We start from the raw sequence: 13,490 nt of genomic DNA, 5'->3' as shown, positions 1-13,490 counted from the left end.
CTTCCGGCTCCTACCGGAAGTGTCCAAACTGAGAGGCATCAGGGGAGGACCCGAGACACCTTGCGGGATTTGGAAGGTTCAGAAGCGCTCACCTCTTCTTTGGTGTTCGGGCTTCATCTCTACAGCTCTCTGCACCCTTTCTGGGGTCCGACGTGCCTTATTCTTAGGTCCTTTGCCTCTTGTCTTGGAAATCCAGCCTCTTGCTGTACGATGCCCCAGCTCGGACTCCTGCACGGGAGGGCCTGGGCTACGCTGCTTGGCCAGCTCCGGCAGTCGCCCGGTGCTCTGTGCCTCCGGGCGGTCCATTCTCATAGCCAGGTGAGTCAGCCAGAGATAGCCCCGAGCCCCGGTCCGTCGGGGCAGGATCTCTAGGTCTGTAAGCATGGACTTGCAGCCCGTGCTCCAGTAGTATTGAAATCGGTTTTCGTTGAGTGCCCACCATGTACTAAGCTGAGCGGTTTAGATGCTTTGTCATTTAATCCATTTAAGCAATCTTGAGCGGTTGGGATTATTATTAAAATCATACAATTGAGGAAAAGGAGACTGCAAAGTTAAATGACTTACCTACCTATGGATATATAGTAAGGGAGAATTTTAATATAGGTCCACAATCCCTCATTTGAACCGGTTGAAGTAAGGCATTAAAACTTCTTAAGTAAAATATATGAATATTCCCACCGAGATGATTAATGATCATAAATAGACCCTAGTTCACGTTAGAATTTACCTTAAAATGAGTAAAGAAAATGCGCACCATTTTTCAGAGATTTTTGGATTTTAGAATGGCAGAGGAGGGTTTGCAGACTTGAACTGCCATCCTTTGGAGCAGAGAATCTGCTAAAGTATATAACTATCACACTTTTTATATTTCTGGAAGGCTGGAAGGGCATTCAGTCTGCTGATAATAAACTTCGCTGATTCTATTTTACCTTGTGAAGGACCCTGTTTTTTTTTTTTAAGCAGATGCTTTGTGCATGAACAGGGCTCATATCTTTGTTATTAATTTTCAGTCATAGCATCTTTACAATCTTTATTTTTCCAACAGCAGATCCATCCTTGTTCATTCTACAGGCATATTCTTTGTCCTTGGGCTGGTTCTCTTCTCTCTTCAAGTTAGTTTTTCCCTGTGTCCAAGCCTAATGGCCATTGCTACCTTATTAAAAATTGATTTAGCTCTTTGAACAAGAACTGAGAACTGGAAAAGATCACACTAATCCCTGCCCTTAGATGGTTGATGATAGTAGTGGTGGGTTGTTCTTTACCTTCATTGTTCTCAGGTGCTTAAGCTTTTACAGACAATCTTGTGTAGTATAGACCTGACCTCATGTGTATTACATATATAGACTGTAGATACAGCATGGGTATTTGGAGGGGGACTGAGACTGGGATAGATAAAATAGTGTTTAGGTTTCCTGTTGCTCAGGGCCAAAGCCCTTTGCAGGTTGGTAGTCCACAGGGCCAGAGATGTTATAGGTCTGGCCAGTCTTGAGAGGAGCCACATCTCCTATTTCTTCTTCTGCCAGGTTTCAGAGGCAGTGTTAACATCTCAACTGAAACCACATCAAGAGAAATCAAATATTATTATCAAGACTCCAAAGGTAATTCTCTTTGCCCCATGCTGTCCTATTAGAGTGCCTTGGAGGACTGCCTGCCCTTTGCTCTGACTGTCTCTTCTTGGCCTCTTTGAATGTCTTTTTAGACTACTTAAAAGAAAGACAAATTTTCACTATTCTTGAGGTATTGGGGCTTAGAGTTATCTGAACTCTCAACTCCAGACCTTATAATATAGATGTAGTTTAATTCTTTGTCTTACATTGACTTGTTTTTATTTTTGTTTTCACTATGGCTGCTTTTGCTTTCTAGGGCACCAGAGATCTTGGTCCCCAGCAGATGGTCGTGAGGGAGAAAATTCTTGATACTGTTGTTAGCTGCTTTAAACGTCATGGAGCAAAAGGGTTGGATACCCCAGCATTTGAACTAAAGGTAAGAGGAAAAGAGAGCTGGAACCCCATTTTTTCACCTACCTTCATTTCCTGAGGGCTTCTAGTCTATGTTCTGGAATCCTCTTTTGAACTGTGGCGCTTTCTGTGTGACCCCTGCAGGAAATGCTCACTGAGAAGTATGGAGAGGACTCTGGGCTCATCTATGATCTGAAGGATCAGGGTGGAGAGCTGTTGTCCCTGCGCTATGACCTTACTGTATCCTTCTGTGTGCTGGAGCCTGAATCATCTCTTTCCAAATCCAGACAGCTTTCTCTGACAAAAAGGACAAGAATGACTGTGAGACCACATAGGTCTCTTGGCATCAGTCTTTACTTCTAGTTTCTCCCAGAAGGCAGTCCTGCCAGCAGAACCTGATCTGGAGCACTGTGCTTTACCTGTAATGTGTATCAGAATTCCTTGGGGAAACTTGCAGATACACAGATTCCTGGCTCCCAACCCCAGATATTCCTAATTCTGTAGCTGAAGTGGGGTTCAGCAGTCTGCATTTCAAACAGGCAACTGGGTAATTAAGATGCAAGTGGTCTTTGACCTACAATTTAAGAAACATTGACATAAAAGTTGTAAGCAAATCAAAATTCTGAAGCTTTTGAGATGGTTGAGAATTGATCCAAATAGGAGGGAATGGCCTAGTCTTGAAATTTTTGGGTCATTGCTATCTCTGCTTCTCCTGCTTTCTGCTGATCTTGTAGTTTTGTTAGGTGGGATTTCTTCATTTGACACTATTCTATATATATTGAGTGCCAAGTACTGCTGGGCCTTGGGGATAGTAGGAAACAAGACAGAGAAGGTGGGTGTTCTCATCCATGGGATCTAATTGATAGAGGCATAATCCTCTCAAATGTCTTTATACTGGTCCTAAGTTTTGGACATAGTTTCCTTCCTCCTTAACCTATTTATGTGAGGTCCCTTTTGCTCGTTATCTGGCCATGAATAAACTGAAGAAGATGAAACGCTACCATGTTGGAAAGGTGTGGCGGCGGGAGAGCCCAACCATAGCCCAAGGCCGCTACAGAGAGTTCTGCCAGTGCGTAAGTGACCAGAAGGAGGCACCATGGTTTGATAGTTCTAGAGGCCACAACCTGGGAACCAGCTACTCAGTGGAGATTTTTTTCCTGTCTTTTTCTTTGCTGTAGGATTTTGACATTGCTGGTCAGTTTGATCCTATGATCCCTGATGCAGAATGTTTGAAAATCATCTGCGAAATCCTGAATGGGTTGCAGCTAGGGGACTTTCTCATTAAGGTGAGGCCAGGGCTCAGCACTGAGGGGAGAAGTCGGGATTTGGCCTGATGCTTCCTCAAAACATAGATAACCCCAGCCTTTAAGCCTGCAGTTCTAGGACTTTCTTAGTATAGTTGTTGCATTTCATATATATCTATATCGTCATCCTGTGAAATTTCCTTTCCATCCCTTTTATGAGTTAGTAGAATAGGGACTGCCATTGTTTTGAGGGAAAGGACATTGACAAGGCACTTAGGTTACTTCTATTGAGTTCACAGGTCAATGACCGGAGGGTTTTGGATGGGATGTTTGCTGTCTGTGGTGTTCCTGAAAGCAAGTTCCGTGCCATCTGCTCCTCGATAGACAAACTAGACAAGGTAACAAAGAAGACACACTTCAGTAGATCCTATCAGAGTGTCTGTCCTGCCCTCAAATTTATACCTCTAGAGAAAAATAAGGAGATGGTGGCTAGAAGTGAGCTATTTCTGGGAGGAAGGTAAGGAGCCATTCTAAAGCAAGACCTGAGTTTGACTGTGCAGTGGGGATTGTGACTGGATTTCTTAAGCTGCCTCTAATTTTGTTGAGTATAGTGTTAAGTACTCATGAGACATACTGGGTGAAAGTGAGATGTTCTTTTCCAGTTATAGAAAGAAGGATCTTGGGGCTGGGCTAATGTTTGGGTGTTTGTGCAGATATCTTGGAAAGATGTGAGACATGAGATGGTGGCAAAGAAAGGCCTGGCTCCTGAAGTGGCTGATCGAATTGGGGACTATGTCCAATGTCATGGTAAGAACCAGGGTTTCAGAGCTATATCATAGAACCAGCTTCTAACTCTAAAGCAGCTCCTTTCTGTAGATGTGTTAAGCTCCAGAGCCTGGCCTGAATTTAATTTCCCTTTTACTTATCGTAACCACCTACGTCTTCAGATGGCAAAGTTAGAGGCAGAGGAGGAGAGTCTGGTCATATGAGATCAGGATTTTTTTTTTTTTTTTTTTTAAAGAAAAAGAAGAGGACTACTACCTGGAGCACATTAGGGATAAATTTGGATGAAACACATCTGGGTGAATAGCACAGACCTTGTTTCTCCCCACATGTCTTCCCAGGTGGAGTGTCTTTGGTAGAGGAAATGTTCCAGGATCCTAGAATATCTCAGAATAAGCAGGCCCTAGAGGGTCTGGGGGACCTGAAACTGCTCTTTGAATACCTGACTTTATTCGGAATTGCCGGGAAGGTAACTGAGTTGGGAATGGACCTCCTGCTGATCTCTGAGGTTCTCAGGGTCCTGAGTCTTGTCTGGGACTCACAATAGCCTTGTTCCCACAGATCTCATTTGACTTAAGTCTGGCTCGGGGCCTGGACTACTATACAGGAGTGATCTATGAAGCAGTGCTGCTACAGACCCCCGCTCAGCCTGAGGAGGAGCCCCTAAATCTGGGCAGCGTGGCTGCTGGTGGGCGCTATGATGGGCTAGTGGGCATGTTTGACCCTAACGGCCACAATGTGCCATGTGTGGGGCTCAGCATTGGAGTAGAGCGAATCTTCTCCATTATGGAGCACAGAATGAAGGTAAGGGTAGAGTGGGGCTGGAAGCCTAGGAACTTTAATGTTTCCGGAGGTGCAGTTAGACTGTTTCTGATAATTCTTTTTGTCCTGTCTTTTGGAGTGCAAAGGAAGCTTTTTAGTTTTACTTTCTTCTCTTTTATCAGACTTCTAGTGAAAAGATACGGACCACAGAGACGCAAGTGTTTGTAGCTACTCCACAGAAGAACTTTCTCCAAGAACGATTGAAGCTAATTGCAGAGCTTTGGGATGCTGGGATCAAGGTATGGTGGAGCCATTATCCAAGCCATCTAGGTATATGTGGAATTCAGGCACCAGGCCCATTTCTATTTTGTGCCTAGTGTGGAACTTAAGATCTTTCTAGTCTTTATTAAAGTGTCTTCTTACGGTGTGAGGGCTAGCTCCTTATTTCTTTGGAAATGCTTGCCTGAGGCCTGAGTGGTATGGTCACTTCTAAAACTCCTACCTTTATCCTTTTCAGGCAGAGCTGCTATATAAGAACAACCCTAAACTACTAACTCAACTGCACTACTGTGAGAACATGGGCATTCCACTGGCGGTCATTATTGGTGAGCAAGAACTGAAGGAAGGGGTCATCAAGCTTCGTTCAGTGCCCAGCAGGGAGGAGGTAAGTGAAGCAGGCAAAAATAGAAAAGACCAAGTGTTCGACCTGTTTAGATTCTTTAAGAAATAATATTTCTGGCTGAGGAAATATCTCCACAGTGAATAATGATAGAGATGAATGAAGACCTATCCCAGGCAACCATTGTAGCCAATGGTATTGGCTGGATGGGAAGAAAAAGGAAATGAAACCTCAATGAGTATTTTGAGATTAATCAACAAGATAAACAGAGATAGGTATTTTGACCCCATTTAGTCTCCAGGGCAATATTCTCCAGGTCAGCTTGAAGCCCAATCTATTCCCCGCTGGTTGCAGAAGTCATGGGAGCAGATATAGAATAAGAGGAATCTGGGAAAGCAGTTGCTAAGGAGCTAGTATCACTCTCTAGTTTGTCACATGAGGGTTCTCTTATGTTTCAGGTGGCCATTAAACGGGAAAATCTTGTGGCTGAAATTCAGAAGCGACTATCTGAGTCTTGATCCTTGCTTGATTGCCATCTGCTGCTTTGTAGAAAATGTTTCTTCTAGGACTGAATTCCTGATGGACTTCACAACTGCTGGCCAGGATGGGTGACAAATGCTTCTGCCTTCTCCGTCCTTCCTGGGTACAGAACTGTAGAAGGCCCTGAGGACTCCTGGACTATTGCCAGCAGCTATTCTGCATGGGCGCAGATGGCTGGTATGTGAAAGAGACCTGCTCAACTGCAGAGTCAGATGGCAGATTTGAAGTGTCATTGAATACTGCCAAGAGGTACTGACATATTTGCTGTGAGCAAGGCTCTGGGAAGTCACCTCAGGCTGAGAGAATTTTGAACTATTGAGATCAGATGTCAGATACTTAGCCTTCCACTGTACTGTGGCTTCTAAACCAGATTTCTGGGGAATTTGTCCACAACCTGCTGTGGGCCTATCCAAGTTTTTGGGAGTAAGCAAGGAGGGGCAATCTCTGCTTTCTGCTTTGTTTGAGGACAGAGATGCTATCCCAGGGGTGTAGCAGTGCCCATATTGATGTGGCATCTCTTTAGTTCATCTGCTGTTAATAATACCAGGGCGAGGCTGTTTGATCATCTTGAATGTTGGACTTAGTGGGTGGTCTGACCAGATCTTTAAGATTTTTCAGACCATTTCCTGTGCCAGAATCACTGCTGACTATTCCATGTCCTGTCATGGAGGAGACTGTTCTAGAAGTGGTTGGATAATATATTAAATAAAATATTTAATGTAATAGTTTGGGTAATTTGTTATCAAGGGGTTGGTTTGCATGGAAAGTGCTTGAGGGTACACTGAAGAATTCTAATCTTGAGCTAGGATTAACCCCCCTGGGGTGATATTTCTGTATTCAGTGAAGGGGGACAGCCACAGTTTTCTCTTGCACCCTCCACCCCTTGGAGATAACAGTCGTGTTGCTAAATCAGCATATAGTGAGCCATCTGACAGAGTTCTTCACCCTAGAGTGCTCCTAACAATTGGCCGGCCTTCTCAAGTCCAATCATGTTGATTAAATTGTGCCCTGTATTGAATGACTATAACGTTCCTCAGTTGGAAAAATGAGTTAACCATAGGGTGATAGCATTGCTTCAAGATAAAGAGACGAAAGTGCAAAAAGGTATCATTGTGCTTTGGGAAGGCGGTAGCTCTTGCAAACACTTTGGTGTTGGGGGAAGGGGGGGGCCTTACCTTTAGTGTATACATAGATAAATGAGGCATCTGGTGCCTGTAATAACAGTGCTTTAGCCTTAACGAAGGCTTAGAAACTCTTGGAAATGCACGCAAAGTTGATTAGAGAAAAGGGCACTGATCCTCAGTTTCCTGATTTGTAAAACAGAAGAGTTGAACAGCCCTTCCATGCTTGTTTTGAAAGCCGGGGCAAAAAAATGTTTGCACGCGCCCTTACTTCCGTGTTGCTTCATACTCTCTTTGCGCATGCGCCATTTTCTTGGGGCAGAGGCGGGGCCGACGGGCCTGTTTTAGAAGCCCTCCAGTGTTAAGCTGGTTTAGAACACGAGACTCAGCTTATTGGAGGGCAAGGTTGCTTTACGGCTTAGGATCACTTTTTACGGCACTTTCCGGCTTCCCATTCACTTCGCGGTGAAGATGGCGTCGGGCAGCGGGGTAGGTGTTGTCTGTGAGGAGGAGGTTTGAGGTCGGGAGGTAGCGGGTGGTTTCTTAACGTAGAATATCCTGCACCCCGCTGGCTTCCCAACATCTCCTTGCGATTCTATGGCCCGGGTGCAAGAGCTTCCCCGTAAGGCCCTGGCGCCGGGTCAGTGGAATGGCGGAGGTCTCTCTGGTTGGGGTCCTGAGGCCACCTCAGCCTCATGATGCGGTCCGGAGAGGCTTCGCTCTCGACAGTTACCAGGGGCGCCTTAGCGGCGATGATGCAATTTCTCTAGGGGTCCGACAAGATTAGCGACGAATCTCGAGGGTTTTTTTTCCTCACAGACAAAAAACTTGGACTTTCGCCGAAAGTGGGACAAAGATGAATATGAGAAGCTCGCCGAGAAGAGGCTCACGGAAGAGAGAGAAAAGAAAGATGGTGGGTGCCTGCTCCGTCAAGGGCTTAAGGGTATCGTAGAGGCGATGCAGAGCCTGGACAGCGGCTAGGGAGTCGAAACACACTGTCCTCTTACCTTGTGTAAGCTCTGGCTGAGCGCTGCCTCCCTCGTCCTTGATTCTTCATGTATAAAATGAGAGTAAGGAGAAGTACTAGAGGGGTTTTGAGGTGCTTTGACAGCTCTGTTGTCCTCTGCTTTCTTGCCCTCCCTTTGTTTGGCTTATTTAGGACTTTCTCCAAATACGGAGAATGGAATCTTTGGTAGTGACAGAGAAGTTAGCGGAGTATTTTGCTGGTGTGCCTTACTGCTCTCGAAGACCCCTTTTTTTCCCTTGAAATTACTTAAAGGGGAGAAGAACATTCCTGGCCCAAAGAAAACCTTTTCTTATAGTCTGAGAAGAGCAAGAGTACCCGGAAGGTGCGATTGTTTATGATAGTGCTTCGTGCTATTCTCTGTGCCTTGTACAATGTCAGGGAGTCGGTACCTCTCTCCTCGAGCCTCTACAGAAAGAAATGTCTGATTTTTCTCATGTTTTCCAACTCGTATATTCTTCTTTCACTTTACTTACAAACCACCTTACACACACTAACCTTTTTAGTTTTTATGTAACTGTAGTGTTTGGTATGTGACAGGTAATTTATAAACATTGGTTTTTTTTTTTTTTTTTAAATTTTCCTCAACTCTCAGGAGAATCTTTTCTGTGTTATATCTGTGGTATTTGAAAGCATTAGAGTGTACTTGCTCTTCTTTTAAAAGGTTGCTTTTTTTTGAAATGCAGAACTCCCCCCCTTCAATTCAGTTAATGAATAGAAAACATTGCCTTTAGACTTGGTTTTAAAGTGGAGAAAAGCTGTAGCGAGTTAAGGATTGCTTAACAGTTTTCCTGGTCATATGCTCCCTAGCTGCTACTAGAAGTGCCCATTATATCCTTTGCTTCAGGTTTCAAAATGAAATGAGAATAAATCTCTAGATTTTGGGTTTCATGCATGTCTTTTCCTATCTGGTTGAAAGACTGCAACATTGAGGGGACTTCCTTTCTCATATTTCAGGAAAACCAGTGCAACCAGTCAAGCGGGAGCTCCTTCGGCATAGGGACTACAAAGTGGACTTGGAATCCAAGCTTGGAAAGACCATTGTCATTACCAAGACCACCCCACAATCTGAGATGGGAGGGTGAGTGGCTTTTTCATTTTACTCTGTAGCCAGGAGAAGGTCTAATAAAGTACATTGGTTTAGGAAGTCTTGAGAAGGGTTCATGGCCCCAGGTTAACAATCTTGTTGCCTGTAATTCCATCCTCAGATTTCTTTTTCTTTACCTCCCAAAGTCTTGGGTTAACAATAATATCTTTAGTAGGGGGATCATTCTGTAGGCGTCTTCATATTAGCATTGTAACTATTTACTATCTTAAAAGGGATGTTTTGTTCTCCTGCCAAGGAACAAATGAAGGAAAGGACCACTGAGGAGATTTCTAAAGGAGAAATTAGATGGAGCTAGAATGGAGTCTGGGAGCTGTTGATGGTAAATAAAGGGGGTTGAGGTTCCAGACTGGTTGTAAAGGCAGTAGTTGTTATGGATTGCCTGATTGTGCACCTCCCTCCTAGACCAAGACTATAACCTATAGGAAGAAGGGTCTCACAAGAACTCTTCATGCTTTTGCCTACTACCTCTCTTTTTAGGTTGGTTTTCCAGTAGGAAGGCAACACAGATAGCAGAGTAACACTTCTCTGAGCTACTTAGCAAATAAACTGTTGTCATCCTTTTCTGTATTAGTAATCTATTGCTATATAAATTAACCCAAAATTTAACAGCATAAAATAACATAGTTCACAGTTTCTGTGGGCGAGGAATCTGGGAAAGGCTTACCTAGGTGGTTCTGGCTCAGGGTCTCTAAAACAGCTGAAATTAAGGTGTCTTCTGGGTCTGCATTCGTTTGAGGTATAAGTGGCTGCAAGATCTTCCAACATCTGTCAACATGGCTTGGTTTGGCGGCCTCAGTTCTTCATTCCATGGGCCTCTCCAGAGTTCTCACAACAAAACAAGTGGCTTTCCTAGAGCAAGTGATCCACATGGACAGACTAAGACAGAAGCCATGTTTTTTTTTTTAATAACTTAATCTTGGAATTGATCTAGCATTAATTTTGACATACTCTGTTGGTCACACAGACAAACACTGGTACAAACTGAGAGAAGACTAAACAGTATAGAAATACCAGAAGGGTGGGGATCATTATCGGGCCATCTTGAAGGTTAGCTACCACATTCTTCCAAGAGCTAAGGCTTTATGGAAATCAGAGGTAGCTGTTTCTAAAAAGAATTTTTACCTAGAAGTACAAGTTTCTTGGTTGAAATAAATAAGACCCTTAGAGCCAGATTTGACTCAAGTGCTATTTATGTTTGATAGGTATTACTGCAATGTCTGTGACTGTGTTGTGAAGGACTCCATCAACTTCCTGGATCACATTAATGGAAAGAAACGTAAGGCTTGGAGGTAGCTTGTGACTGGGGCTGGGAATGGGCTTTGCAGTGAGGGTGGGAGGAAGGGTTGGTTCTATTGTGCTCTTCTGCTCTCCTCTTTAATCTCCCTCCCCGGTTCCACCCCTGACCCATGGATGTTGCTGTTTCCCCTTAAGTACTGGATCTCTGAAGGCAAGGTGTCCCCTCGCAGTGTGCACATGGGGCTTGGCACACCCACGGCCTGGCACACCTGGGGTATGGTTTATGGCTCCACTTGGGGCGTGAACCCAGGAGCTTCTGTATGCAAATCAGACATACTAACCACTACACTATGGAGCCACCCCTTATTGTGCCCTTTTTTTAATGCCTGGGGAATTCTCTGGTTGCCTTAGTTCAGGTTATCCTTTACTTATTATCTAACATTTCTGGGGGCTGTGAGGTAAGACACTGTTCGTAACTCAACAAGCCAAAACCATGGGCTCAGCTGTCCCCACTGACATACATCAGCTCACTAAGGGCAGTCGAAAGCCATCTGCATCTTGTTGTCTGGGGTTGCTGTTTCTGGGAATAAGTAAAGCCAAAGGAATTATTTTTAGCTATGATTTTTTTTGCTTTGTGTTCTATAAGAAGATCGTTTTTAAAGATGTCAGGGAAAGACTTTTTGTGGATGTTGTAATGACCATACCTTCTTCACTGCTGATTCCATCCAGATCAGCGAAACCTGGGCATGTCTATGCGTGTGGAACGTTCCACCTTGGATCAGGTGAAAAAACGTTTTGAAGTCAATAAGAAGAAGATGGAAGAGAAGCAGAAGGATTATGATTTTGAGGAAAGGATGAAGGAGCTCAGAGAAGAGGTTAAACTCTACTGTCTTCCCTCTCCCTCCCCCAGCTTAGAATTTTATGTTATGAATCATGGGGAGGCTTTCTTCCTCATTCCATTGTCACTCCCCCCAGGATAGCTGTAGTTCCTGAATTTCTGTATATTAAGAGAAACATTTACATTTCCCTTGTTTGGGACTCTGAAGGAAATGGCTCCTGGATTCTCTGGGCCATGCTTTTTTTACTACAGGGGGGATTAACTAAATGCACTTAGTCCCCAAGAGGCCCATGGAACCAGGCTGACTGGATCAAATTCCATTTCCTACATTCACAGGCTATGGATATATAACTTGTTGGTGCCTCAGTTTCCCCATATTAGAGATCTTAGTATATAATATGTATAAAGCACTTAGACCAGTTCTTGATATATGCTACATTCCTCAGAATGTTAAATGCTATTTAAATAGTTTTGCTCCCATAACCTTGTTAAGAATTAGAAATGAACTGGAAAGTAGGAATGAGAACTGCTCTTCACAAGCTGAAACTTTTGTTATCCCTTATAGTCTTTATTGTGGCTTTTACTTTGCTCTTGCAGTTTTACTTTAACTATTTCTCCTAAAGGTAGAAAAGAATCTTAAAGCTCACCTATCTCTTTCAACAATGTTTGGCTCAGGAGTCTGAACTGATTCTGCATGATTTCCCTCCTAGGAGGAAAAGGCCAAAGCCTACAAAAAAGAGAAACAGAAGGAGAAGAAAAGGAGGGCTGAAGAGGACTTGACATTTGAGGAGGATGATGAGATGGCAGCTGTGATGGGCTTCTCTGGCTTTGGTTCTACAAAGAAGAGTTACTGAGGCTTTCCATGCTTAGCCCTTTCCTGGGCTTAACTTTGTGCGTGTGTGTGTGTGGGGGTCATTTTTTGGAGGGCCCTTAAGAGTGGCAATGGGGAGGGCTAGAGGGTGAGTGTTTGTGGTTTCCCTCTACCTTGGGGGAGAGCACAGGAGGCAGAGGTAATGCAGTGGCATATTCCTTCAGCCTCAGTGTATCACTGGAGTCACAGGACCTCTGCTCATCTGAGTTCCCAATAAAAAAAAAAAAAAACAAACAAACAAAAAAAAACCCTCCTCTTCTGAGGCTGCTTCCCAGAAACTTCTCCTGCATCTTTCCCTCTTCATCTGTCAAATCTCCTCTCTGACTATCTGACATTTTTCCTGTGTTTTTGCCTTCGTTTTAATTTTGACTTTCGCTTAGCCTGCAGCGAAAGGGTTCTCTGGGTCCGCAGTCTCCAATTGATACCATATCCTTGACCAGCCCCCCCTCCTCTTTCCCTCATCTCTCACTGTGGTTCTTTGGCTGCCTGTGCATGCATGTGTGCGTCTGCCTGGGTCAGTGGTATGTGTGGATGTGTGTGCATGTATCTGTCACATAGAGGGAACCTGAGCTAGAACCTCAGCACTGCTGCCTTGGGGCCTGATGTTCTCAGTTTCCTCAGTGCATGTAACAGGAAATTAAATGGGATGAGTGGTGTGGTTTTTGTTGTTGTTGTTGTTTTTTCTTTTTCTTTTTTTTTACTTTTTTCCCCCCCATATCTAGACTGTTTAGCTTTTCATGTTTGTTTTATTTTATTGAGGATTACTCTGTTTTTGTCTTCCTTGTAAACAGGCTCTTGGAAGAACCTGTTTGATGCAAAAAAGAAAAAGGAAAAAAAAACCTCATATGGGAGCCCTGGGGTCTCAGAGGCTGTTCAACATGTACAATAAACGGCATTGACTGGGCCTATTTCACATTTTGTGGGAACATATCGTATTCTTCCCTGTGTATTGTTTTTTCTTGCCACACCAAGGATTTCCATGTAGAGTTTCTTCTTCTCCCTTCACTTGAGCCCTGTCACTTTCTTCCCATAGGTTCCTTCAGTGTGAGTTTTGTTTTCCTCTGATGGGATCTGTGTCTGGAGGAGTCCGATCAAATATTTTCCTGTAATTTTAGCCTCCTTTGATCTTGTTTTTGAAACAGCAGAGCTCAGGGTTGAATTTAATGCTTTTCTTACTACGGCAGTTAGGCTAGGCACAGGGTTACTCATTTTTAGCACTGCTGACATTTGGGGCTAATTCTTTGTGTAATTCCTTGTGCATTATAGGATGTTTAGCAGTATCCCTAGCCTCTACTCACTGGATGCCAATAGCGCCCCCTTCCCCAAATTATGACAACTAAAGATGTCTATGTCCCTGGGAGGAGTAGGGGTGAAATCCATCCTCTC

At 43.9% G+C, this 13,490-nt stretch overlaps 2 protein-coding genes across 3 annotated transcripts; both read left to right on the top strand.

Moving 5' to 3' along the window:
* Positions 1-16: 16 nt before the first annotated feature.
* On the top strand, positions 17-7,941 carry HARS2 (histidyl-tRNA synthetase 2, mitochondrial). 2 transcript variants are annotated; one of them, XR_004951853.1, is made up of 14 exons: positions 17-318; positions 1,524-1,598; positions 1,864-1,983; positions 2,103-2,198; positions 2,906-3,031; positions 3,137-3,244; positions 3,502-3,600; positions 3,916-4,009; positions 4,327-4,454; positions 4,547-4,789; positions 4,930-5,046; positions 5,265-5,411; positions 5,825-6,155; positions 7,847-7,941. XR_004951853.1 is itself a non-coding variant. In XM_016166351.2 (13 exons), exons 1-13 carry the CDS (start codon positions 211-213, stop codon positions 5,882-5,884), a joined length of 1,521 nt encoding a protein of 506 aa, XP_016021837.2. In that variant the 5' UTR covers positions 17-210; the 3' UTR covers positions 5,885-6,629. The 2 variants fall into 2 exon arrangements, 1 of the variants encoding a protein (XP_016021837.2); XM_016166351.2 differs by lacking the exon at positions 7,847-7,941 and having other exon boundaries at positions 5,825-6,629.
* Positions 6,742-13,019, top strand: ZMAT2 (zinc finger matrin-type 2). The gene is made up of 6 exons (XM_016166353.2): positions 6,742-7,516; positions 7,847-7,940; positions 9,009-9,132; positions 10,362-10,435; positions 11,125-11,270; positions 11,944-13,019. Exons 1-6 carry the CDS (start codon positions 7,499-7,501, stop codon positions 12,085-12,087), a joined length of 600 nt encoding a protein of 199 aa, XP_016021839.1. The 5' UTR covers positions 6,742-7,498; the 3' UTR covers positions 12,088-13,019.
* The last annotated feature ends 471 nt before the right edge of the window (positions 13,020-13,490 follow it).

Source organism: Rousettus aegyptiacus, unplaced genomic scaffold (genome assembly GCF_014176215.1).
Source record: "Rousettus aegyptiacus isolate mRouAeg1 unplaced genomic scaffold, mRouAeg1.p scaffold_m13_p_7, whole genome shotgun sequence".
NCBI classification, from domain to species: Eukaryota; Metazoa; Chordata; class Mammalia; order Chiroptera; family Pteropodidae; genus Rousettus; species Rousettus aegyptiacus.
This window is presented reverse-complemented; position numbering and strand designations above follow the sequence as displayed.